At 46.9% G+C, this 27,613-nt stretch overlaps 1 protein-coding gene across 2 annotated transcripts in view; it reads right to left on the bottom strand.

Annotated features, from left to right (window-relative positions):
• Positions 1–2,465: 2,465 nt before the first annotated feature.
• The window catches only part of ISM1 (isthmin 1), a 75,625-nt gene continuing 50,477 nt past the window's right edge, over positions 2,466–27,613 (bottom strand). For both annotated transcript variants that reach the window (XM_034640634.1, XM_011224001.3), the window contains exons 3-6: positions 20,379–20,643; positions 12,409–12,552; positions 7,709–7,798; positions 2,466–4,191 (exon numbers count right to left, since the gene is read on the bottom strand). In XM_034640634.1, the coding sequence (XP_034496525.1) occupies positions 3,674–4,191; positions 7,709–7,798; positions 12,409–12,552; positions 20,379–20,643 (1,017 nt within the window). In that variant the 3' untranslated portion in view covers positions 2,466–3,673. The remainder of the gene's footprint in view (positions 4,192–7,708; positions 7,799–12,408; positions 12,553–20,378; positions 20,644–27,613) is intronic.

Genomic DNA, 27,613 nt, shown 5'->3' with positions numbered 1-27,613 from the left:
AAAACCAAACTGATCCTGTGAGTGTTGGGAAGACTTAGGAAGGGGGTAGAACAAGGATTAAGATTACGAATGCTGGCTTGGTGGTTAGAAAGGACTGGCTTCAGCCAGCTCTGCCATTTGTGGAGCGTTAGGACTTCGGGGAAGTTCATTAACTTTGCTGGGCTTCTTTTTCCTCATCCGTGAAAGGACGTCATGTAGGATGCCTGCCTCTCATGGGAAAGTGAGCAGCACAAGGGCGCAAAGTGTGCGCTCAGGAAGGAGAGGCGAGTATAGTACCTGTTCTTTGGTCCCTGACGTTAGGCTGGAGAACGCTAACCTCCTGGCTGCTGGGCTACACAGAGAGAAACACTCCGGGGGCCGTAATCATGGTGGACTATTGTACTGGGGCCAAAGAGAAAGCTCTGTGTCCCAGACCTCTTCCTCGACTTTCCCACGTGCGGCCACTAGAGGGCCTTGGGCGTCTCCGTTTGCCCCCATTGGCTTGCTCACACGTGGTACCCAAGAGGCCCAGTGGATTAGAAAAGGGGCTCCTTTTCCAGCGAGAAGCGAAGGAGCAAAAAATCCGATGAGAGGCCTTTGTAAAGCACTTGCTGAGGGGGTCATATGCAGGTGCTGCCGGTGAGGGTGCAGGCAGCATGCTCTGCTGCAGGTGAAGTTGGCCCCTGAGCCCATGATCCACTTGCAAGGAGGGAATTACTTGGGGTTATCCTGAGGCTGGCTTGAGGCCCTGTGCTGAAAATACGGTAAGATTGCTTTGTCTTATCAGATACCCGAGCAGAGGGGTTCTGGCTTTCTGAGTATCACTCATTGGCTTTGGGACTGAAAACTAGCTTATCCTGATAGAGGCGGACCATAGCTCAGCAAACTTCCAGAGGTATGGCACTAACCTGATGACCTACAGGAGACTGGGGATGTATTCAGTAGGCAAAGAGCACAGGGGCCCTCCCCTGCCTCCAGTTCACCTCATCTTCCCACTCTCATTTTATTTGACCAGCAAGGCCTGGCAAAGAAAAGGCAAAGAGCCCATTGAAAATATGGCTCATATCAGTCATTCTCACTTTAGTAGGAAAGAGCTCTGTCCCTTTTAATCTTCCATGCTAAATCCTTAATTAAGACACCTTAGATTAGCTCCAAAACTTACCACTCTTGTTCCTCTGCTCATCACTCGAAACATACTGGCCTTCAGAAAACACCCAACTCACTCCTAGTTCCTTGTTTTTGTTCTTACTTTTTTCTAACTCCAAATGCATCCACTTCCTGCTCCCTCTTCACTGCCTTATGAAATACCACTCCTCCATTAGCCTCAACAAGCACTTCCTTGATTCCTGCCTGTATTCCCATAGTACTTTGCACTTACCCTTAAAAAAACATTTATCAGAGGGTGTTATTGTTGTACATTTTTTTCTCTCATGACTCAGCTGAGCTTCGCATATGCCTCATCTCCAGTCTTTGCTTGAATACCTGTCCCAACAGGGAACTCACCACCTCAAAGGCAATGCAATCCATTGCAACCAACTACCTTTGCAAAATAGTTTTCCTGTTATTAGAAACCAAATCTGCTTCCCTGGTATATAGATGTATTGATTCTCTCCCTATCAGTTCAGTTGCTTAAAATTCCTTCAGATGTCGATAAGGCTTCTCATGTCATAATTAGAAAGAGCTCTTAAATATAAATATTCTGAGAAGGGAAATACAGGGGTAATTCATTCTAGAGTGTAAATGATTGATAATAGCTTTTCCAAAAGAACAGATTTTATTAGGGGAACTTAAGGGTGGGGTCAAGAATACCAAAGACACCACCAGGACACCGACGATTTAATATGGTAGAAAGAGTGTTAGGCTAGGAAATGAAAGATGGGTCCAATGTGATATATTTTTTTTCTGGGTTTTGGTTTTCTCATCTGGAAAAGGAATAATCTGCATGATGAGTAGTTCTACTTACTTCTGTCACTGCACAATTTTGTCTGGAAGCAGTCCTGCTCACCTAGACGGTCTTTTGTTTTTTGTTTTGGAAAGGGATAGGGAGGGAGATAGGGGAGGGGTAGGGGGAGGGAGAGAGAGAGAAGCTTAAGCAAGCTCCAAGCCCAGCACGGAGCCTGACACAGGGCTCAATCTCACGACCCTGAGATCATGATCTGAGCCAAAGTTAAGAGTTGGATGCTTAACCAACTGAGCCACCCAGACGCCCCTCACCTGAACTCTCTTAAGCCTTTGGTCTGGCCTGCTTTTCTTAGCTCTTTATTAGCTTGGAGTGGGCAACAACTTACCTGTGTGTCACTGTGTTCAGACTCCTGGGGACTGGCTTGACATTCTTGGTGCCAAAGATGCCGTGAGTTATACCACCCACCATCACATCAATCAATCAGCCTTTTATTCCCACCTGGTTTGAACCTTCCTCTCTCCTGCCTTGACACACTGGGCTTACTCTTTATGGTGTTTGCATCATAAATATTCGCAGGTAACACATTTATTGCAGGTAACACATTTTATTATGATTTTATGATATATTCTCTTTTCCTGGAGTTTTGCAAGTAAAGATTGCATAAGAACAAATTCTTTGTCCTAAGTTCCACACTACAGAACCAGGTCATATTACAATTACTGGATGCACAAGACTCAATGACTCAATAAATACTTTACAAAAATAATGTAGTTTTTTCCCCCTTTCTTAAAACATAAAAAAAAATTAGGATTTTCTAGACTTGAGTCCCCCTACTCTTTTTATAGGTATTTACTGGTAATATATTGGTGGAGAAAAAAATTGTTACGATGGTATTAGAATAAAATAGATGAAATGAGGTCCGTGTTCTTTTCCCATCTATTTTGCTTTTATTTTTTCTTTTGGAAAAGTGCTACTACCTGTTTTTATGTCTGACCTTCCCGTCGCCTTCCGAACCTCCCACTAAGACCTGAGCAGAACTTCTGCCACTCTGAAGCCTTTTAGTAGAATTATAGCATTATGCTAATATTGACCTTTTATTTTAAAGCCTATTTAAAACCAGTCCTCAGATTTGCCCCAACACACCCCCGTGCCCCCCACCCCCTATCCAATCTTAGGCAAGGGCATTTTGGAAGCTGAGACTCCAGCAAGGTGCCTCATAACTAAAGAACATTTGGTTTAAGGTGGGCATTTTCTTGTTTTTGATACATGTCCGTTGAGTTATTTAGTTAAAAAAAAATTACTCCAAAATTCCCTTTCTCTTCCACTTCCTTAAGCCCCTGTCTGAACTCTCACAGAAGTGATTAAAACAGTTTCTCAACTCCAGAGAAAAGGTTATGCTTAAGTCACATTCATATTAAATAAGTTATATATAAAAACCGCTTAGAACGTGTACAACTCAGTCCTTCCCTCTTTGCTTCTCCAGGAAACGCCGGATCTGGGCGCGAATCGAATCGCACCCACTGCGGCTTCCAGCTTCTTATGGCTCCTTCGTCCTCTCCCTCCCGCGGACATCGGCCCTGGGAGGGATTCCAAGGAGCTCTGCGGGCCATTTCGGACGGCAAGGTGGCTTCGGAGGGCAGTCACCGGGCCTGGTGCGCACCGCGAGTGTGAGTTATGGAAAATACCCACGTGGTATATACAAATATCCACGGATGCGGATAAGACGGACTCTGCCCCCGCGGCAGATCAGCGCAGCGCGTTTGTGTCACAAAGGCCGGAGGTGGCTTCTCCTTAGTACTCCCTGGCCTCTTGGAACTGCTTGATGTAATCCTCGTCCGAGGGGCTCTCCGTGCACTTCTGTCCGTTGTTGGGAGGCCGGGCCTCGTTGTACCTGCTCCAGTCGCCCTTGCAGATAATCCACGGCAGGACGTCCACCTTGTAGTGGAGCTCAGCGGAGAACTCGGTGCTGATGAGGTTGGGCGTCCCCGCCCCTTTGCCCCTGGTGATGAGCTGCATGTTGTCGCCATAGCAACAGTGCTGGGCGGCCAGCGTGGTGCTCTCCAGGGACAGCATGGAGCGAATGCAGTAGCGGGCCGTGGGCTTGTAGATCTCCAGCTTCTCCTTGGGCCCACTGGCGTCCTTCCAGCGGAAGTCCTTGCGCTTGATGCGGTCGAAGATGTCCGCCGTGCTGTAGGCCACCTCGGTGGGGTAGGAGCAGGGGCAGCTGGGCAGGTCATTGATCACCTTGTGCATGTACTTCTTTAAGAACTCACTTTTGCAGCTCATCCACCGCTCACAGCTGTCCGTGTCTGAGAAAGGCCACAGAGAAACCCTCTCACCACATGCAACACGGGCGGCAGGTTAGCACTGAAGTCAGCTCCTCCCCTCTCCCCTGCAGCCGCCAGACCTTGGTTCGGTTGTGCTCACCGCCCCACCCCGCCCAGAACTCAGGAATTTTATTTACAAGGCAACCTCCTCCCCAGTTTATACTATGAAAAGTTTTCAGACACAGAAAAGTAGAGATTTGATACTTGAGCAGTGACTACCTGTCTGCCATCACCTAGATTTTACCATTACAAGTGCTTCGTCTGTCTTGTTTTTTGAAAATATAGGATATTATTATCCCTGAAGTTTAGTAGGCATCTGGGAAAAACAGGGAGGACAGGGGGATAACTCCACTATCCCCTATAACAAAGTGAACAATAATTCAAAGGGCAATTTTGAATCCCCTGTTTAAGTATCTGGTGACAAGGTAGAAAGTGCCTCAAAGGCAAACTGATGGGGCCAAGTTTTATTTGTGCCACTCACGGACAGGTTTAAACTACAGCTGGTGGCCTCATCTCCTAACCACAGGCACCAGAGAGTGACAAACCCTGAACGCAAATCCGTGTGGTAAGATGCCTCAAAGAGGAAGGGGCTGCTGGCCCCCGCTTTTAGGGAACTTAATATTTAGGCCAGACGCCACTGACCTCTAGGCTTCCAGCCAGAACCTGCCCCTGGAGGTTGTTGTACTTGCACCTTACAATGTTAAAAATATGCTGACTTCATTGCCAATTAAGTAATTAATTGTTGAAATAATTTAAGACTTAGGTGGTTCCAGTTTATGAATGTGGATTCCTGGTTTTATTTGAAAAACCAAGATATGTTTGTGCTGGCCCTGCCCTGCCCCATGGGAACGACTGGCCCCAGGAACAGGCCACGTGTATACACCAAGGTTGAGCAGAAAAAATCTGCTGGGGTTGTCTGGGGGTGCGGAACACAGTTGGGATCAGGCTGTTGGTGTCAAATCAGGGGGCTCTTCAGTGCAGTTAAGCTTGTTCACGGGACTCTAGGGAACTACGGAGGGTTATTAAGGACAGTGAGCTATTGGCGGAGCTGTACAGTAAGATGTGTTCAGGGCTGATATCAGTTGCAGGAGTCCAGATGGGAAGGGAGGGAACAGGAAGGATCAAGTGTGCTCAGAGAGTTAGGGCCGCCAGGCCTGGGTGGGCTTGAGGGTGAAGGAAGAGAGACATCTCTGACTCAGGTGCCTGGGAGGTTGGTGGTGCCCAAAGAAGGAATCAAGTGGCCAGGATGGGGGCAGGCTGGGGGAAGTCTGGAGGAGGACTCAGGCTTCTCTACAGTGGAATGTGGAAGAGAGAGATGGGGTGTCTTTCAGGAGCTCAGAAAGGCCTGGCCTAAGATGAGGAGTGTGGGAGCTTGTGTTCTGCTGCCTGGGCTCGAATTCCAGCTCGACCATTTAGTAGCTCATGCCCTCGTGCAGGTGTTCTCCCTCCCTGTGCTTCAGTATCCTCTTCTCTAGACTGGAGATGAAGAGAACGCCCGTCCCCTAATGTGCGATGAGGATCACGCTGGAGGAGGGTAGGGAGCCCACGGCATGGGGTCCGGGGTACTGCCAGCGGGGGTGTGCTAAGGCTCTGTTCAGGCGTGAGTGCTAAGATTCCAGCCCTGGGAGCCCCTGACTGAACAGTAGTGAGAGAACGCAGGCTCCCTCCTGGGAATTGTGTGCCTGCAAAGCCAATGAGGGTCTCCCTCAGAAGGCAGGGCCTTCAGAAACAATATTCAGGGAGGCTCTAGAAAATGGCTTTGTTATTTTCCTTCCAGAGTGGCAGGTCATCATAATTCACGCACCTGTAGAACGTACACTGACTTGTTTTTATTTTTCGCACTCGGTAGGTGTTCAGTGTGATGGACATGTTCTAAATGCTTCACCAATACTGACCCATTCAATTCTACACTAGCTATATACGTGGGCCCTATCACCTCATACCATTTTACAGATCAGATAACTGAGGCACCACCAGGTTGACAAATGACCTTGTGCAGATCAAGCTGTGTCCCATCTCAGGGAGGCATCTTCTGTTTGTCCTTCTCTATCCTCATTCCATGTGTTTCCTTGCCCTGGAAGGCTGTCCTATGTGGACTGTATCAATGGGCCCCTTGAGCCCTGACTTCTCTCTGGGTTGAGCCAGAGACCAGGGAGAGAAAGGACAGTGAGGTCAAGGTGTTTGCTCCTCCCTCACTGTTGCAGGTTGGCTACACCCTTCTGAGAGCCAGGAGTGCTGGTGGGTAGCCCTCTCCACACAGCTACCCTGGTCCCTTCAGGCCAAGGGACGGTAAGGGCTTCCCACTGTTCTGTCAACCCCTTCTTGGTGTTCATCCTACACTGCTCATCACACCTTTGCCAATAGAACTTCATCAAATGCTCCTGAATTACCTGATTTCAGTGTGTCATGTTTGTTCCCGCCCAGAACCTGATTGATACCATCCCTGTACTCATCTCTATGTGTCCTTAGTCGCACCTCAGCTGTGGCTTTGTGCAACTGGACCTGTCCTCTGCAAAAAGTAAGCAGCTGCCTGTTGTAGGGTGTGCAATATGGACATAGCTGAGAAGCTCTCTGTCCCCAAGAGACAACCTTTGTTGCTCTACCATTTTATGTAAATTTCCCACATTTAGTCTCTAATTTATTTGGGGGCAACAGGTGGGGTAGTCAAATGCATCGTGTTTGCAGAAGGCTCCTGCCAAAGGTAGTTTGTGCATGTGAAGGACTGAGGAGGAAGCCCTGGGTCACACAGAATTTCCAAACTGGCTCCCATGTGGCCGAGGTTTAAGAAGTTTTGGGTGGCGCGCAGAAATGTGGCAGAAGGAGTCTCACCTTTCTGTAGTAAAGAAGTGCATCCTGAAGCACATGAAGCTATTTTGAAAAAAGGAAGCTTTCCCCTTGCACCCGAGTAGTCGCTTGCAGTTTGGCCTGGCTCATGTTGATTGTGTTTGGTCTAGCACTTTCGAGCAGACGAGTAACCGAGTACACCGACGGTTTACAAAAATGTATGCGGTAGAGGGAGGCAGTCACAATACTGAGACAGCTCCTTTCTCCTCCTTCCCTCCTTCCCTCCTTTTGCTACAGAACTGAGACCAGCATTTCCTGACTTCTTGGGGACACTCAGTGAGAGCTGTCAGAAGGGATTCCATGTGGCCCGAGGCCCCCACTGGAGACTGAATCCGTGCTGAGGGGAGAGCGGCCATGTCCCACTTCTCGCCATGAGGGGTGGGTAGCAAGCAAGGCGGACACAGAGGGCTCTCCACTCTGCTCGGCCTGCTGCAGGAGGCATGGGACAGCTCTCTCTTGCTTAGTAGCAAGAGTATATTTGGTGAGCTTGGAGTATACTTGGTGAGCAAGAAATATGCTGGGAGAACTGGACCCCATAAGACGAAAATGAAACACTTAAATGGATCCTAGAATGGGATGGCACTGCAAAGGCAAAAGGAATCTCCAAAATATTAAATCAATATTTGGATTAACAATGGGGGAAAAATCTCCTTACCAACTTCAAACAGTTTGGTGGCATTAAACTCCTCACTTCCCGCCAGCAGACTCACTTCGGTGGCAGCTGTCCTGAAGGTGTCTTCAATTCCTAAACACAGACAGGAGCTCATTTTTCCCTAGTTATATGGAAAAAGTTACCCCCCGCCTCCCCAGCAAATCAAGAAACAAATACACCTGAACAAAGCCTTTTTTGTGTTCATTACTACTCATGGGTAGGAACTTGCCAGCAGAGGAAACAGTAAAAAGCAGGTAGTAGAGCATAAAATATATTAAAACCCCAGATACCATTAGCAGCATGAAATCAGATCCAAATGTGCCTGAATGAGACTTAAGGAACTCATTCACTAGGTCCAGGAATGGGGTTTGGGGCAGTAGAGGACACGTGTCTGTCTGTAAGGCTGTCTGGTGGTGTCAGGGTGACACACTGACTTAGAGGCAGTGGTTAATATTTTGTCTAGTGGTCAATACCAGTTTTAAGGACCGACTGCCTGGGTTCATATCATTACTAGCCTGTAACATCGGGCAAGCCACTTAACCTTCATGCGCCTCAGCTTTCACATCTGTAAAATGGGGAGAAATAAGTGCCCCACCTCACAGAGTTCAACGCATTTAGTGAATTATGTGTAAAGAAAGCACTTACAGGAGTAAGTGGTGAGTGTTAGCTGATAATTTCCCCAGGAGTCTTTTCTAGCTCATTCTGAGGATACAGCAGACCACAGCTAAAGATCAGACATCTCACATTCTAGGACGTCCAGAACCGCCAATGATGCCCCAAAGAGAGGAAGCTGGGCTTGTCGTTACTTGCTCTGAGGGGTTGAATCCAATTTGTCTCATACTTCCTGGTTCCCCTCTCCTCCCCCAATCTACCACTCCCATCCAGGCTTCCTTTACAAACAGGAATGCTCTGCTAGCTGAGGCCTCTGAGGAGGCTGGGGTGGTGGAACATAGTAGTCTATGTTGGTGATGAGTCTTGGCTGACTGAGAGGCATGACTTGATTTCCTTTAAGGGGCTCTCTCTGACTTTATGTGAGACTCCTTGAACTTATTTGTAGGGTTGACCTAGGGGACAAACTTTTATAGTATAATCACTGACAGGTCAGGGAGACTGCCTGCTCCATGACTCTTTCCAGTAAGGCTGAGAATCAACAAACCAAATTAAAAAAGAGATCCTGTAACAAACAAACAAACAAACAAAAAACAAAAAAACAAATTCCTTCATGTTCAAAGGAGCCCTGAAAAAAATTGGGAGGCCCAGAAAGAGAGAGGCAGAAAGGATGGAAGAAGGGCAGGGTCAGGAGAGAAGAAAACATGTGAGCAGGGGTGCTGGGCACACTGCTGTAGGTGATGAGAGAAAATGAGTAGGAAACATTCAAAATGGTGGCAGAGAACCATTCAAAATGGCAGTCACTGGGTGGGAGAATTGGATCTGGGTACCAGCTCGGCAAATGAAAACAACAGGCAAGCCCCCAAGGCCCGACACTAAATGCTGTCGGTATCCATGAGGGGCTGAGCCCCATATCCTTCCACCTGATGGCAGTGGAATAGTTTAATGGTTAAGAACATGGACTCTGGAATCAGACTGCCTGAATTCAGATTCCAGATTGATCTCTTGCTGCTTGTGTGACTCGTAAAGTTAACCCTGTGCCTGTTCCTACAGCTGTCGAGTGGGTACAGTGATAAACACCCACTTCCTGAGGCTATTGCAAGGATTCAATGACGTGAGGTACATGAAGACGTGAGAAATTTGCTTGATACTTAAATCCTCAAAAAACCCTATTCTCCATGATCTTCATTATCACCTTTTTTCTTCTTTGTCTTCTTCACACTCTCTTTGTCTTCCTTCTTCATTGTCTTCCTGTCTTCCTCCTCTTCCTCCCTCTTTCTTATTATTATTTATGGGTTTATTACCACCTAGCTAAATCCCATCACATCAGACTTCCAATTCCGCTTCATTATAATGAGCATGAGAAAGATCAGGAAAAGCATCCTGATGGTTGTTCCACTTTCTGAAATCCACCTGCATGGCTGACAGAGAGCCAGAACAGCCTCTTGTTAAATTTCAGCCCCATTTTCTACATATGCTGCTTTGCTAACGTATGCATGCCCAATCTGATCCTTCCTCTCTACCCTCGGAAACCCCTTTGCTCTTCCATTTCTTTTTCTTTTTTTTTTAAAGATTTTATTTATTTATTTGAGAGAGAGAGTGAGAGAGAGAGAGAGGGAGAGCATGAGAGGGGGGAGGGTCAGAGGGAGAAGGGAGCAGAGAGCCTGATGCAGGGCTCGATCCCACGACCCAGGCATCATGACCTGAGCCGAGGCAATCGTTGAACTGACTGAGCCTCCCAGGTGCCCACTGCTACTTCTTTTGTGTTTCAAATCTCAGCCTTATGGCCTGAAAACTGAGTTCTAGGAGTAGAAAGAGGAAGTCTGGGGGTGTCTGGGTGGCTCAGTTTTATGTGTCAGATTCCTGATTTGGGCTCAGGTCATGATCTGAGAGTCATGAGATTGAGCCCCCACATCGGGCTTTGCATTGAGTATGGAGCCTGCTTGGGATTCTCTCTCTCACTCTCTGCTCCTCCACTCGCTTGCACTCTCTCGCTCAAAAAAAAAAAAAACAACAACAACAACAAAAAAACACAAAAGTAAAAGGAAGTCTGTATCAACCTCAACATCCAAAAAACAAATAACCCAGTCAAGAAATGGGTGGAAGACATGAATAGACATTTCTCCAAAGAAGACATACCGATGGCCAACAGACACATGAAAAAATGCTTCACATCACTTGGCATCAGGGAAATACAAATCAAAACCACAATGAGATAACACCTTACACCAGTTAGAATGGCTAAAATTAACAAGACAGGAAAAAGCAAATGTTGGTGAGGAGCTGGAGAAAGGGGATCCCTCTTACACTGTTGGTGGGAATGCAAGCTGGTACAGCCACTCTGGAAAACAGTATGGAGTTTCCTCAAGATGTTAAAAATAGAGCTACCCTACAACCCAGCAATTGCACTACTAGGTATTTACCCCAAAGATACAGATGTGAAAAGAAGGGGCATCTGCACCCCAGTGTTCATAGCAGCAACATCCACAATAGCCAAACTGTGGAACGAGCTGAGATGTCCTTCAACAGATGAATTGATAAAGAAGATGTGGTTCATATATACAATGGAATATTACTCAGCCATCAGAAAGGATGAATACCTACCATTTACGTTGACATGGATGGAACTGGAGGGTATTATATTAAGTGAAATAAGTCGATCAGAGAAAGACAATTATCTATGGTTTTACTCATATGTGGAATATAAGGAATAGGGGAAGGGAGGGAAAACTGAATGGGAAGAAATCAGAGAGGGAGAAAAACCATGAGGGACTCTTAACTCTAGGAAACAAACTGAGAGTTGCTGGAGGGAAGGTGGGTGCAGGGATGGGGTAACTAGATGGTGGGTATTAAGGAGGGCACGTGGTGTGATGAGCACTGGGTGTTATATGCAACTGACGAATCACTGAACATTACTTCAGAAACTAATGATGTACTATGTGTTGGCTAGTTGAATTTAAATTAAAAAAAAAAAGAAAAAGGAAAGCTTGGGCGTGTAGGGATCAAACTTTCTGTCTCTGAAATACCTTTCAGATGAAGCCATTCAGAATGTGCAGTTTGTTGGAAGAACGTGAGATCTTATTTTGAGCTGGTATTCCACCTGGCACTGGGAACACAAGTAAATGCAAAACTACAGACCAGGAGTTGGTAAATTGTTTTGTAAATGGTCAGAGAGTAAATATTTTAGGCTTTGTGAGTCACATGTGGTCTTGGTTGCATATTTCTCCCCCCTTCCCCCTCCTTCGTTTCCTCCGCTTCTTTCTTTTCCTCCTTCTTTTCTTTTTTCTTGACCCTTTAAAAGTGGGTATGCCATATAAAAACAGGCCACACTTTGATACCCAATTGCTACAGACAGACACAATTAATTTTTTTACCCCTAATATGGCCTTTCACCAAGTTTACAATTAGTTTCGTTTTTAAAACACTGACAATGCAGTTTAAAGTAATTATTAACTGGGGGCGCCTGGGTGGCTCAGTCTGTTAAGCAGTTGACTCTTGATTTCAGCTCAGGTCAGGGTCTCAGGGTCCTAGGATTGAACCCAACAGGCAATCTGCTTCAGGATTCTCTGTCTCCCTCTGCTCCCCCCCCCATTCACTTTCTCTCTTTCTCAAGTAAATAAATGCATCTTTTAAAAAAAGTAATAATTAACTGCCACGTTTCCTCAGTTTCCTCCCATGGAGCCTTCAGCAACTCTCATGCCTCATCAACAGGGCTACCTGCATGGTTTTCCTGTATGTGTCTGCAAAACCTCTTGTCCTGGCTTCCTTCTCAGACCGTGAATGTCTCTGTGTGTGTGTCTCTTCAAGGCACAACAAAACCCACATCAAAGGCCCAAGTTAACCAGAGTCCCTCCTTTAAATTAAACAAGTACACTGTGCCATTGGGTCCTACGTCATGGCTGTTGTAATTGGGCGTGAGACTCAGAAAACCCATCTTTTCATCCATTCAGCTCATTACTCATCTCTTGTTGTTGCAGTCTGGTCAGAATTCTTATTAGGGAAATGGTTGTCCTTTAAAAAGTCATTTTCTCTGAGGTCTCAGTATAAATGAAAAACTACCCTTGAACTTGGAGCCACTCCCTGCATAAACCCACCTGGACAGTTTGGACGGTCACATGTCCTAGATTCTGTTGCGGTACATGCGTAGCCACAAGACCTGGTCCGTTTCTGGTTGCCGTTCCCACAGGTGACACTGCAGACGGACCAGAGACTCCAGTCGCCCTCACCATCTGTGGAATCTGGAAGGAAGCCAGGGATACGGTCAGCCACCAGCCTCACCCGAAGAGTCCCCAAATCCCCCTGGTCAGGCAGCCTGCCAGATGTCTTCTTCCCTCGTTCTCACTGTTGGAGGGGACCAGAAGGCTCATGGCTCCAGAGTTCATTTTAGGGATTAGCTTCGTGAGAGCAGGGACTCTGACTGAGGTTTTGAGCACTGTGGTGGTCTGCACGTGGCCAGGGCCTGACCCCTAGGAGGTGCTCAGTAAGTGCTTATTGGGAATGCACCCATTTCTAGAGTATGGGATCATGGAATACTATGGTAGGTAGTTTCCAAAGATGACCACCACCGCTTCCTTCCCTACCCATACACACATTCATTGAGCGTGAGAGCGAGAGCGAGAGAGAGTTTATTTCCCCCTCCCTAAAATCTGAGCTGACTTTAGCCCTAGGGGCTTGGCAGATTCTGACTTTTGTTCTGGGCAATCCAGTCACTGTGAACGAAGCTGAGGCTAAACCTGTAAATTATGGGCTACCACATGGAAGAGGGAGGAAGCACATGAGGGGCTGCAAGATACTGCACACATGAGTGAAGCCTTGTTGAACCTTCCAGCCCTTCCCAGTGGACAGCTGAAAAGAGCAGATGGCATGACGAACAGAGCAACTACCTTGTGGGACTCTGCCTGAACTCCTGAGCCATGGAATCATGAGAAATAATAAACTGCTGTTGTTTTAAGCCACCGAATTTTGGGATGGTTTGTTACACAGCAGTAGATAACCACTACATAATGGTAAAGCTAGAAATGATCCTTCGAGGTCATCACTTAATATCTATCCAATGAATATTTATTGAGCCCCTATTGTATGCCAGGCATAATTCTAGATATATGGGAAATATCATTAAATAAAACTTCCAAATATTTTTGTCCTGGTGGAACTAATATTTTAGTTAGAAGAGTCAGGCAATAATTAATAAACAAAAAATGAGTAAGTTATACAGTATATTAGAAGCCAACAAATGGTATGGATAAAAGGAGAAGTAGACCAAACAAGGGGGTCTTGGAGTGTGAGGGATTTCTATTTTTAAAAGTAAAAAAAAACAAAAAACAAAAAAAAACAAACCAAAACTAAGTCCTAGAGCAATTGGGTGGGGGGGACTTACCCGAGGTCATAAGGGTAACAGAAAGGAAAGTTTGGGTCCTAGTGCTGAGCCTTGATCTCTACAGCATGACTCCCTCTGCAGCATCTCTACTCTGTAATAATTTCTCTGGGTTCACCCAGCTCTTCCTAGAGCCTTGGGACCTCTGCCAGGTCCAAGCTTGGGGCTACAGGCATGTGCTTTGCTGGGAAGGGGTCCTCTTGGTTCATAACAGGTTGGGGGATGATCCTTACTATGTAGGCCCGGCAGGAATGCAGTCCACACATGTTTCTACCTGTGGTGCGGGCTCTGTGCCAGCCTCCCAGGCTGTTGTTTACACGGTGCTCACACTGAACACTCCTCAGACAAACACAGGGCCGCTGAGTCTCCTCAGCCCATTAAGCGGAGTTGGAGCGGGGGGTGTTGTTCATGTTTGTGTCCTCATCCATAACCCAGAGCAGAGGGTTTGCCCACACCCTGCCTGCCCCCAGGGCCCCCATCCATTTCTCCTCTCTCCCCAAAATGAATCTTTTGATATTTTGATCTTCCTCTAAGAAATGGTTTTCCAGCAACAGAGCCAAACCAGATGTTTGAAACTACTGTCTCGTGTGAAGGAGTTGGGTCTGTTTCCCCACCGTGAGCCTCTTCATCTCTCCCGTCTCTTACTAGGCATCAACACGTAGAATTGGAGAGACGAGCTGCTTCCACAGGGAGAAACTGCCTTGGTAGGGGCAGTTGCTGCTTCCTCCAAAAGCCCTGTGGTCTGGTAGCTCTTGGTAATCTCCCCAAGAACACCCCAGCTATGCCTAGAACAATCATGAGATTCAGGGGGAACGTTCGGGCGCAGTGGGTAATACGCACATGTGAATACACTCACCACATCCTACACGTACCACCAAGACCAGCTTTGTTGAAGGGAACAAAAACAACAAAAAGTCACAGATAAAGACTGTAATGTCATTAGACTCATAAAGGGGGCAATGGACCAGTCAGAATAAGTTTATTAAATCACATCGGTAGAGTTCTTGTCACTGATATGGTGGGTACATAATCCAGTAATGCCAAGTGGTGTTTCTGCTTGGGTCAGCAGAAGCAATGGGATCTCAACTGTCTAGCAATCTCTTGCAACCTTTCCTTCCTGTTGCAGTAATATAGAGAGATAATTTGGGGAAATATCCTTGAACTTTGAGATTTCAGCATTAAACCTGCCATGAGGCTTATATCAGAATCTTTGCACAAGGTAATTTCTGCTTTTGGTTTCTTGGATCTAAATTACTGAATATTAGTACTGCATTGGATTATCTGAAAAATGACTTCCATAATTCCTCTCCCCATTTCTACCCTTCGGTTACTCTCCTCTCCTGCTGACCCTAGCCTGGGCCATGTGACTTGCTTTGGCCAATGGGAAAATAGCAAATATGATGCAAACAGAGGCTGGAAAAGTGCTCGTGCGTTAGGGTTTGCCCTCTTGCTGTAGAGAACTCTTCCATCACTATGTGAGGAGCCTGGGCTGGCCACCTGGAGGGTGACAGAGAGAGACCCCAGCCAGCCCCCTCAGGATGTGCAGTGGTCCAGCTGGGGCCCCAGGGCTGAGGGAAGCCATCCTAGACCACCCAGCCCCAGCCAAGCCAGCCTAGAGCTGAACAGTCCAGGCAAACTGCAGATTCTTAAGAGAGAACCCATTTGTTCTTTTAAGCCACTAAATTTTGGGGGTGTTTTCTCAAGCAGCAAAAGTTAACTGTTACAAATATACCACAACATTCTCCCTAAAATATGCTTTCTAGATGTCTAGTGGACTCTGAAACAATGAAGGGTTTATTATCCCAGTAAGTGACTTTCTTCATGTTTTTATTTTAAATGCTCACAAAGCCATTGATCTTCCAAACTTAAAACGTGGTCCCCCAAAGTCAGGCACAATTGTTCCATAGCCATGTGGCTAATCATTTCTATTAGGCTAGCGATGAAATGAAGCCACCTCCTAGGACAAAGTGTGTATGTCAGCTCACCACCCTGAAGGCTCCAGAGCAGACCATCTCAGATGAATGTCCCAGGAAAGACCCTCCTCTTGGGGAATCTCTATTTGTTTGACATGTGCGAAGGACAGAAGGCTTTGAGGACAGTATTCCATTCTGCTTTAATAAAACAAGCCTGTTCTCATTTGCTCACCTGCCAGGGAACATCGCTCAGAGCAGAAAATGAATGTGAACAGCAGTAATTGCTAAGATGACAACAACGACAGTAAAAACCAGTCCCTGTGACATCAAAGAGCTCAGTGAGGAAAGAAAACAATCCGCAGTGTCCTGGGCTGAGAGCTGGGTTTCAAGCATGTCATTGGAAATTTTTAAGAAGTGATTAAGCAGTTTCAGGGCACTAGAGTTCTGTGGGTCAGTTACAGTGTCTGGGCAACTGGAGTGATTTGGGTCTTGACTTGGTCACGGGCAAGCCTCCACCACTAATCGTAGATGAGAGTGGCTCCAATTATTGAGGGCCTGCTTTAACCAACTTCTCTGTCTAAACATACTGATTAAACTCCTATAATAATCCTGCGGGTAGGTGGAAACATCCTCCTTTTATGGATTAGGGAACTGAGGCTCAGAGAGGTTAAGGGTCTTGCCTAAGGTCACACAGCCCAAACCTGGGAGAGCTGGGATGAGATGTGAGGTCTCTCTGCTCCTGTCGTATGCCGTTCTATATCCTGGTACTCCTGCAGCCTGAATTCCGGCCCATGTCGGCCTCTCTTTTTTAAGACACCCACTTATGTGGCTATAACTCAATATTACAAAGAAAAAGCCTTGACAAAGATCACTGTGAACTCTATTAAAATGGGCCCATGATCAGTCAGAGAATTGTAAAGAACAGAGTCCCAAACCCAGGTTACAGTAAGCAATGCCTATCTGATTTCATTGTACGGGTTATTCAGAGCAATTCTGGGAATGGGGTACTACTATTTGACAGAAAAATACTTCTTTGGACTCTTTCTTTGTACCTTGATGACACCTTAAGTATCTCTACAGAAGGCATTTCAAATGTAGCATCTCAAATACAGCCCCAAGTGCAGCCAGCTGGCGGCCACATCACGTTTCCACAGTCACCCAGGAGGTCTAGCTAACTTCCACCCAGCAGGTCTAGCTGTTTCATAATGTATTCTAAGGATGCCATTCTATTCTTTTTTTTTTTTCACCTAGGTTTTTTCGAAGTACTCATTGGCCACAAATGTTTAAATTCTTACTAAAGATCCTACCTTTTAAAAGTCTGAGATCGACATCCTCCACAAAGACCAGTTCTTGGGCCATTTTAGCGCACTTCCGACAAGGCCGTGCACACCTCCGCTCGGCGGGTCGCGTGGTTTGCTACCGCAGGGAACTCACCCTCCCCAGCCACTTGTTCTCTCCCTGTATCCTTCCCAGCACCCAACACAGGGACAAATACTTAGAAACTGCTTAATAGTTGCTTGTTGATTGAAAAAAAAAAGCATTCAGCTCTTCTGATGCTGCACAGAGTTCTGGAAATCACATGCTCCTCGTGAGCCCGTCAGAGAAGCAGTGATCATTCATTCAGTTTGCACACTACTGAGCATCTGCCACATGGAGTCTTGCTTCTCAAAGTGCGGTCCGAGGACCAGCAGTGCCAGCCTCATCCACGGCATTAGAAGCTGCATTTGAAAAGGCCCCCAGGTTATTTGCGTTCCTGAGAAGCATTCCTGTAGGGGTATTTAAGGGGCAAGATTTTCCTTATAAAGGAGCCATCCTGATACCTACTCCAATGATGAGGAAGTTCCTAAGAGGTACTCCCAAGCCGTAAAAGATGGGAGTTTCTCCATGGCCCAGGGCTGCTGTCGGATCCAGACCCAAGACACGTCACAGGTATTCTAGGGCTAGAAAGCGCGGGTGAAGGTGACTCAGGCAGCCACAGTTACTGTCCTAGGAGAAGTAAATTCTACCCTCAAGATTGAAACGGGTGATGCTCTTCGTGTTTACGATTCAGCAGAGTGCATTCTATAAGGGCTTTAGAGGCAAAAGTTGTTTCTAGTCACGGTCTTCAAACTTGGATGAGCTCGAAAATCACCAGGTGACTTCGGTTGCAAAAAGAAAGAAACAAAAAAGCAAAGAAAGACCAACTCCAGGTCTCACTCCTGCACATTCTAGTTCAGTAGAAGGACAGCGGCGTCTCTCAAGCTGGGCTGTACGCTGGAGTCACTCACAAGCTCTTAAAACCTGACGCTTGGGCTGTGCCCCCCGAGATCCCAATTTAACTCGTCTGAAGAGAAGTCTGGGCACTGGGACTTCAAAAACTTGCTCAGGTGAGTATAAGGGGCAACCAAGGTTGAGGACCGTTGCTCTGGAATAGTGGCGCTCAGTGCACCAGAGTCCCAGATTTTGGTGATGCCTCCCAGAGTGTCTGATTCAATAGGCCTGAGATTGGGGCCTGAAAGTTTGCATTCCTGTCACAGTCTCAGGCCATGCTGATGCAGTTGATTTGGAGTTCATGCCTTGAGGACCATTGGTATAGAAGGAAGGGGCTGAGGCCAGGACTGATAACTTTAATTATGCAATCAAGGGATTCTGATGGGGAGGGTCTGAGTGCCATTCTTCAAAACAATGTCCCCTGTGTGCTGGGCAAACAGGTTAAGCCAGAAACCTGTGACATGTCAGACTGGCACCAGGGATCCTCTGGGTTTCTCTTGCTTTCCCTCCCATTTCTGTCTTCCAAGTTAAGCATGCATTTCTAGAACCACTCTACTGTCCTCAAGAATGTGCTATTTTGTTGTTGTTGTTGTTGTTCCCCAGAGAGGCAGAATAACAAAGTGGTTAAGAGAACAGACTCTGGGCTCAGATTGCCTGAGATGAAAGCTAGGACTTGACCCTTAAGTTCAAGTTGCTTCACTTCTCTAGGCTTCAGTTTTCCCATCTGTAAAATGGGGTACCTGCCTCAGAGAGCTGATTAAATAAGCTAGGGTATGTGAGATGCCATGAAGAGGGACTACTGCATGGGAAGTGCTACAAAAATGTTGGCGATCATCCCTAGTCCTTTCTTTTGGAAAGCAGATAAACTGGACTTCTTCTGGGAAAGGGGAGGTTTTACAAGCCTCCTGGCTGGGAGGAGTGTGGGAGTTCTCTGCTCCCCTAGCATCTGATGTGTATCTCTACCATGGCACTGTTTTCCTCCATCACTCAACTTCTCTCCCTTGTCCACAGAAAGGTGAGATCCTCTTTAGGGAAGGCCTGTGTCTTTCTAACTTTTGGATTCCCAGAGCCCAGCCCAGTGCCAGCCACAGGCATGCTCTTAAAAAAAAGTCTTCCTGGGGCGCCTGGGTGGCACAGCAGTTAAGCGTCTGCCTTCAGCTCAGGGTGTGATCCCGGCATTATGGGATCGAGCCCCACATCAGGCTCCTCCACTATGAGCCTGCTTCATTCCCCCTGCTTGTGTTCCCTCTCTCACTGGCTGTCTCTAGCTCTATCAAATAAATAAATAAAATAAAAAAAAATCTTGGAAAAAAAAAAAGGTCTTCCTGTTTTGGAAGTTGCCTGGTATCATCTATTAGCAGCAGAAAGGACTCTCCAATATGCAGCTGGTCTTTCTACTGAGAAATGGAGGTAAGAGTGAGAGTAGAGTGGTGTGGGACAAGTCATTCCCATCATATAGCATTCGTTCCTGAGGCTGCTGGTGGTGAAGCCCCGAAGAACACCGTCATGATGAAGGCACGTGGATGACCTCAGATATTCTTGTAACACAAGGTAGGCTGCCTGATTCCCCATGAAGCCTTGCCAGGTCTCTTCCCTCTTCTCACACACCCAGGATGTGTTTCCCGGCTTCCTTTGCATCCAGGTGGGGCCACATGACCAGGTGTCACCAATAGAGTCTGAGCAGATGCAACGTGTATCGTCTCCAGCCTGAGGTGGTTAAGAGCTTGTGTGCCTTTTCCAGGCTCCACCTGTCTGTCTCCTTGGCTGCCAGCCAGATGCAGAGCATCCCGTGCGTAACTCAGGCCCTGGCAGCTGGCGGAGCTCTAGGAGAGAAGGAGCCTGGATTCCTGAATGACTGAGTGGAGCTGAGTTTCCCCAACTCTGTCTCCCACCCCAACTCAGTCTCCCACCCCAACTCAAGTGAAGAAGGATTTTATTATTTAAATCACTGAATTTGTAAGATGCCTGTTACCTCCCCTTTCCTACTCTAAAAACAGGGGAAACTAGAAGTCCCAACTTGGCATCTTGAAATTTATTATTGGGGAAGCCTTCCTTTGACAACCCATGAAGCACACGTTCCTGTGGGTTCCCAAGGGCTGCTTCACTGCCAATGTCAAACATGGCTGCCTGCTCAGAAGAAGCAGCTGGACACATCTCTTTTGACTAAACTGATTTTCAGTATGAATTTTTACAGTAAAATGTATAAGGAAGTTAATTTGGTGATTTCTTCATTTTTAGAAACAAAACTAAAATTTGGGGGGGCAGAACCTCAAAGACCCCTAACTAAAAAAAAATATCATCTCATAGGATAATTGGTATGATTTAAAAATTACAGTCTTTCCAGAAAAATGTGGCTGCTGGTGCCTCCTTGGGGCTTCTGTGGAAAAAAGACTTTATGAGGTATGTCTCACAGAAGACCCAAAACCACATACTGTAAACTGGGTTTTGCTTGGCTCCATGTCCATTAGGTCTCATCATCCTCATTTATTCTCCCCACAAATTTTATATCGCTGGGTGGTAAACTCACCATATTCTGGCTGCTCTTTGGTTTCAAAAGTCCGGTGGCCTGGGGCTGGACGGTCCCACCCCCTGGGGGGGTTGAGGAAGTTGCTGTCATCTGAGGTACTGTCGTACTTATAGTCTTGGTCCCCGCTGTTGGCCCTCGTCAAGGACAAGGACCTCTGCCACCAGGCCCTCCAGTCGGGGGATGGGGCTGACCAGCTGGGCTTATTCTCTGGATGCTGATCTTTATCTGCTTCAGAGTCAGGACCGTCCACCACCTCTATGGTGACCTGAAGAATTCAGAACAGGCCAGAGTCAATGAGGGGTCTACAGCCTGCAAACTAGGTAGCCTCGGAAGAAAGTCTAAGAAAGCAGAGGGAAATGATGGATGTGTCCCTCATAGAGGAATACTGAGACCACATGGTGATATAGGATGGAAAACACCCAGAGACGGCCCAGTGGGCCCCATATCCAGATAGGACTGACGTACATGGGCCTCAGGCTGGGAGGATACAGGTTATCACTGGGGTTCCTGATTTGCTGATGACTACGTTGCTGGGAGGTCTTTAATTCAAGGAGTAAACATGTGTTCCTGAGGTGACACAAGAGTAATTATAATAAAACCGAACACTTATTGAGTTCTAAGTCTGTAGCAGGCACTGTTTTAAATGCCTTATATATATTAATTTATTGAATCCTCATAACAACTGTATAAGGTTGGTACTACTGATGGGTCCCTACAATGACTATCTGCAAAGATGGCCCCAGCAATTCATCCCATCCTCGAAGGTGTGTGCTACACCTCCCATTAAGAAGCAATTTCATCTCCCTTTCATTCTGGCCTGGTCTTGTGACTTACTTTGTCCAGTAGAATATGGTAGGAGTGACACTGTGACAAGCCTTATGAGGTCTTGCAGCTTCCATTCTCATTCTCTTGGAATGTGCCTACCACTAGATAAGGAAGCCCTGCACACAGAGACCACGTGAAGGGAGAGGCCACCTGGTGGAGAACTGAGGTACCTCAGCCAATGGCCAGCCCCAGGGCGCCAGTCATGTGAGGGAGGCCATCTTGGATGCTTCAGTCCAGTTGGGTTACCACATCCAATACCATGTGGACCAGAGACAAACTCTGCTGGCTGAGCCCTGTTCAAATTCCTAGCCCACAGGACCGTGAGCAATCCAATGGTCATGGCTTCAAGCTGTTAAGTTTTGGTTGCTAGACAGCAACAGGTTAGCTTTTCATAGAGAAGTTAACAACTTGCTTGAGGTCACACAGCTGGCAAGTGGTAGATGTGGATAGTGTAGCCCCAGAGCCCATGCTCCTAACACCTTTGCCACACTGCCTCTCAAAAAGTCACAGAAATACCACCCCCTCATGCAAGCAGGGGGGCACGAAGGCCACAGGGGCTGGTGGGGGGTGGCTGCCATAGCTTGTGTAGAGGTGTGAGCACAAGGCCCTCAAGATCCACAGCTGTGACTTCACTCAGTCCCTCTCCAGACCCTGTGTACAGACTTCTCAACCGACCCTTAGGGTCAGAGCAGAGAATCCCGGAGCCAAGGTTAGAACTTGCTCTCGGATTTACAGAGCCTAGTTTTGAAGTCACGGGGCTGGAAGAATGCAGTTTCTTGGCTCTGAGATACAATCAACGTAGAGAAACTTCTTTGAAAAACATAATAAAAGACACACTGGGCTCCTTTGGCCATCACATAGCCCTTGCAACACCCCCTGGATGAGCTGTGAACAAATGAATCAGAAACATGTGCTCTGAGTAATCAGCGCACGATGGACTGGACAGATGCGTTTCCAGTTCTGCCCTAACCCGGTGTCTGAGAGAGCTGCTGGGTGCTCGGCCAAATTGTGCCAGTTTGTGCCCATCCCTGAGACAGACAGCCCCCTCCCTATGTGCTAGGAATGGGGAGATTTGAATTCTCCTTGCTTTGACCTTCCAAGGAAGTTGCTGGGCCGATGCCGTGCCTGGCCTGTGGCCTTGTGTGGTCCAGATACGAGGTCAAGAGTATGGCCGGAGTGTTCTCGGGCTGCAGCCAGCCAAGGGGATCTTTTTTTCTGGAGTGGGATGCCTAGAAGGGCATCACTGGCTTTATTCCGCACCACCACAGTTCTCCAGTCTTGTAAGCATCCCTTGCATATTTATAAGTAATTATGGAACTTTTAGTAATCCTTCAAAAAGAAAAAAAGGAAATCAAATGTCTTATATCACTGCTGTTTTGTTGGAATGGCTGGTCGCTGGAAAGTGACTGGGACCCACACGCAACTCTGAAAGGACAAGTGTCCTAGGAGTGCGCAGTTGGCCGGGGACAGAACCAAGCCGGGCAGTGACGGGGCAAGGCTGAGCCTTTGGAGACATAACCTTTCTCCTCGGCAGTCCTGTCCGCCTCTGCCTACAGACAGAACAACCGAGCTGCAACAATCATCCGTAAGGCTATTAAGGGTCTTGGAGGGGAGAAGCTGCCAAGAGCCAGGCAAGCCTGCAATTATGGTAATGAAATCAGTCTCTGGGTAGAAGATAAGGGGGAACGTGCCCAACAGTTTTGGTATTCCATTTGTATTCAGACTGGAGTCAAAGGGATTGCCTAAGCAAAACGTGCCCTGCAATTTCTCCAAGCCAGGAATAAAAACAATTTCATGTTTTAAGCTATTACCGTCAATACTATTTCTTTTTCCAAACCGTTGTGCAGATCCAAACAAAATAGAGTTGTTGCCTGGCCAGGCAATAAGTAGCAAAATAGGAATTTACTCCAAAAACTATATCGATGACTAAATCTCAACAGCTTAGAGGTTTCTTTTTCCTCTTTAATTTCTGGCCACTGCCCCAGTTGAATTAAAGACAAAAACAAAACAAAACCCCCCAAAACAAAAAAACACACAAACCTTAGAAGCCACCCTTCCCTATGGTTAATAATGTGGAAATCTCATACTGATATCAAAAGAAGAAATCTAATCCTGAAATTTTATAGGCATCCAATTAAAGAAACGTAATGAGCATGATCAGTAGCTTCTCGGATGGCGGGGATTAGTTTTATAGTTCCTGTTGCTCTCATTCTATTTACATGTTCTTTAGCATCAAAGAATGTGTTGATAAAGGTGCCTTAAACAATAATCGAGGTGATGAGCTGAAGGTGTGGGAGTGAATACAACAGATTTCCAAGCCGATAAAGATGCTAGTCCTTAGCATCCTTTCTCTTCGTTAATACACATAATTGAGATGTCTTAGTATATTTATTTCTTCTGGACTTTTCCATACCATGAATCAAGACAGTACAAGCAAGAGAACTCTTTCAAAAGACCCAAGTCCAACTTCTGGCAGGATCTTGTCAACTTCATTTAAAAAAAGAGAGAGAGAGAGTCCAAAATAGGTGCCTGTTTGGGGAATTCAGTCTAAAATTGGGAAATGAGGATAAGATCCTACAAAGTGTTACTAGCTTCTTTCCTCCTCTTGATAGTTAAGACATTTATTAGAAACAAACTCTTTACACTTGATCTGAAAAGTCTACTGGTTAATCACCTAATGACCCTGAGAATACAGAAGCCTTGACCTTCTCAGCTCAGGAGAATCTTCTAGAATCTTTTAGCTCGGTCCTCTAAGCCTTGAAAGCTATGGTGACTAGGTAGGCATGGGTCAGTATTTCCTAGACAGGAAGGAGCCCCAAGGTGAAGTGATTTCCTCAGGAGCACAGAGCATCCAGGGACAAGAAAACAATCTCCAGTGAAAGGCCTAAGATTACGCTACCCCTCCTTCCTTGACAATTGCTGCAGAAAGAACACCAAATGGACTACAGAGATATAGAAACCCCTCCTCTCAGACTCATGGATGCTCTAAGAACAGCTGTGGTAGCCCAGCTAATGGCGGTTAATGCTTTGAGACTTGCAGCGTGCGGGCCCCGACATTATTGCTTGCTCTCCACAAGGTAGTTTTGAATTTCAGGCACAGAAACTGGCGTGAAGCATTCACGTTCCTGAGGCGAAGAGCAAGGAAGGTGTAGAGCTGGTCTCAACACTAGTTCTTGTGATTCCCGATTATTTTATACATGTTTCCTCTGTCATCTCAATCCATGGTCATCACCAACCTGCACTGACCGTGTGGGGAAGCTTACCATTCACCTGTCGTCCCTCTTGCGAGGTGCTTACATGGATGCTCTCACTTCACTCTCACAACAGCCCCTTCTTCTGTGCAGTATTGTACTACAGAGGTACTCGTGGGTAGTATTATCATCCCCATTTTACAGACAAGGAAACTGAGGCAGAGAGGTCGAGTAACCTGCAGGCAGCTATCGTGGCCAAGCCTAGCCGACTCAGTGGCAGCACCTGATCCCAAGTGCAGCTCAGTGGACTCTGTCATTCATATTCTTGACAAAATGCCACCATGAGAATCTCCACAATACAGGCTTGTCCCCAGGTGTGTGGGGCCATGCTTTGGGCACAGAGATTTCCTGGCTCCCTGTTGGCCAGAGTTGCCATTCCAGAAGTATTTTAGAGAAAAAGGAGGAGGGGAATCAAGAGTAGATGCACATATATTTGTGGCCCTGGCCAACCCATCTGATTGTATCTTGTGGTTCTCAAGGGGCCGATGGCATGTAGATAAGTCTGTTTAAGGGTAATGAAGACCTGTAGATGACTATTTTAAGTCTCCCTCAATGGAAAAAAAAAAAAAAAAAATAAGTATATGGGTTGAAATGAATACTAATCTCGGCTTGATCCAGAAAAGAGAAATAATTGGTTGTGACTAGCTACCGTGGAAATGAATTGATGCAGTAAGCCTAATAATGAGTTTATTTCAGAGACTTTTGTCTTTGCTATCTGATCATCAGTTGCAGACCAAAAACCCAGCCAACAATACTAACGTTCAAGTCTAACTTGTCCTGGGAGAATTTCCTTTCTTTCCTGAGTGATTGATTTATTTATTTTTAAACAAAATCCAACTTCTACTATTGTTTCAAATTAATATGGAGATTGGGTTCAGGAGTTTGAGGCGATTGCTTTCTAATTTGTGCCTTGTTGTCTTTTTCTCACTCACTTCCATAGCCCTAAGCCGGTCCCACCTGGCTTGGTGGGGAGGGGGGTTTAAAAAAGCTCCAAAAAGCTGGGCTTGTTAAAGGGTTTCCCTTCCCCAGAGTTAAGAGGTCCAGGAGGGATGTGACCCCTTGTGCAGGCTCAGCAACGTCCCTCTGGAAAGGTGTGGGTTATTTGGCAGGAGGGACAGCAGACCCTAGTCTTAGAGCGTGGGAAACTCTTTCAGACACTGGAGGGGATGGGGGTGTTGTTCAGAGAGAGGGTATCAAATTCCTGTTCAGCTCCCTGGCTTCAGTGAAGGACAGCTAGGTGGGGGTGAGGGGCAGGTTGCCAGGGGAGGGGGGCGACGAGGCCAGGGGCCCTGGCAGCGGAAGCTGACCCACTGACGTGCCCTTCACCTGTCTTCGCTCTGCTCCCCAGGAAGAGAAAATGCTTTGACGGCCCTGGGTGATCGCTGGGGCTGTCTGCTTGGCTGAACCGCCCCGTGTCAAACCAGTGCATTTCAACAAAAGAGCAGAGCTGTGAGGAAGGGGTAAGGGCTGCCAACACAACCCATCACCCCCTTTTAGAAAGCACCTCATCTTTTAAAGGACCACCAGGGAACTGGTTTACTCAAGTGCAGCGGTGCATGGGGCTGCAGTGGCCAGGGCTGTGTGTGTGTGTGTGTGCGTGCGTGTGTGTGTGAGCGTGTGTGCTTGTGTATGTGTACTCACACACACAGTTCCACACAGGCCTAGGCTGCGGCTCTCCAGGATAGCAGCTGCTTCATTCTTTCTTTGAACATCTTTCTGAGTGACCTTTGTGATCTTCCAGAAAGAGAAGGCCAGAAACACAGCTCAATTTTCTTTTCTTTAGGGCCAACAGGTCATCAGATCGGTAAAACATAGGCTGCTCACCCCTCTCTCCTGCCTGCGGAAGGCTAACGGCTGTGGGGATGTACAGAGCAGAAGTGGGGTGGCCCGTCCAGGCAGTGGACAGAAAGGTGGTAGTACCTTAGTCCTCGTGGGCTCTGCACTCTCACAGTCTCTGGGTTGGTGCGCCATGAAATTTTGAATCCATTCTGCCCATAACCCTGATATTCGCAGCGGTGGGGAAACCCATGATTTTGGGAGCTATGGCGATCTTTGTGGTCCAAAGGCCAACTCCGGAAAGGAATGAGGACGTCCTTGAGTCGCTCTGTCCTCTTCCCGCCCTGTGCTCCAAAGCCTCCCTTTCCGAAGTAGCACCTGAAGGTGACCTTTTTGTTCCCGGGCTGGGGGTGGGGTGGGGTGGTGGTAAGACAGTGAAAACAAAGCACCTGATTGTTACTTTGCCCCTTTTGTAAGTCTACGTAAACATGGGCCTTGGGGTCTTAGAGGGGACAAGGGAAATCATTTCCATCTGTCCCATCTCTGCAGTCATACCTTCGTGACAGTACAGAGGGAGGCTGCCTTTTAAAAAAGTCCAAGAGTCTTTGCCAGACTCTCGTGTGTGGCCTTCTCACAACTCACCTCCATTTTTTCTCTGCCCGTTTGGCTCATTCTAGTTCTCTCCACATCACCAACTCCAACAGCCCCTCGCCCTTAGGAAGCCAGATGGAGCCGTTCCTGAGCATTCTTTACTTCCCATCCAGCTAAACAACACAGATAAGGATGGTTCAAAATGAACTGTAACCCTGGGTGCTTACGGACCTCATGCATCGATCATTCCATCGTGTGAGCTGTCAAGGGCGTAGCACTTCACAGTCGCCCTGTCCTTTTTGGAAAAGGAATCTGGATTTCCCAGGTCTGAGGATCTCAACCACTGTTCTCCCCTGACATTTAGGTTCATGTTTTAAAAAGGCCCAAGTGAGGTCTGGGGACTCCTAGACTTACGGATTCATCTAGGAGAGAGACAGGGGATCTTGAGAAATTCTGCTCCAGATTCGGTTCTTAGGTACTTAGTAACTTTCCAGTGAGAGGACACTCTCCCTGAACCTTCAGTCTCCCTGCATCCAGGCATTTTCTTGTAACTTTAGATAAGAAATTATTAAATTTATTACATGAATAGCTCAATCTTCAGCATTAAACCCCACAGTGACATTTCCCACTTGTGGGAGAAAAATGTGAGCCACAGCAAGCCTAAAATTGTTTTGGGCATGGCCTAAGCTCCCTTGGAGTGAAGGTGGTCTGATCCTGAAACCATAAAATCTATAAACAAGGGGAAAAAATTACTTCCTATAGGTAAAGGCCCAATGGGGAGCATTGTCAAGT

The sequence above is a fragment of the Ailuropoda melanoleuca genome, chromosome 13 (genome assembly GCF_002007445.2).
Source record: "Ailuropoda melanoleuca isolate Jingjing chromosome 13, ASM200744v2, whole genome shotgun sequence".
NCBI classification, from domain to species: Eukaryota; Metazoa; Chordata; class Mammalia; order Carnivora; family Ursidae; genus Ailuropoda; species Ailuropoda melanoleuca.
Note: the sequence above shows the minus strand (reverse complement) of the source record. Positions and strands in the feature narration are given on the sequence as shown.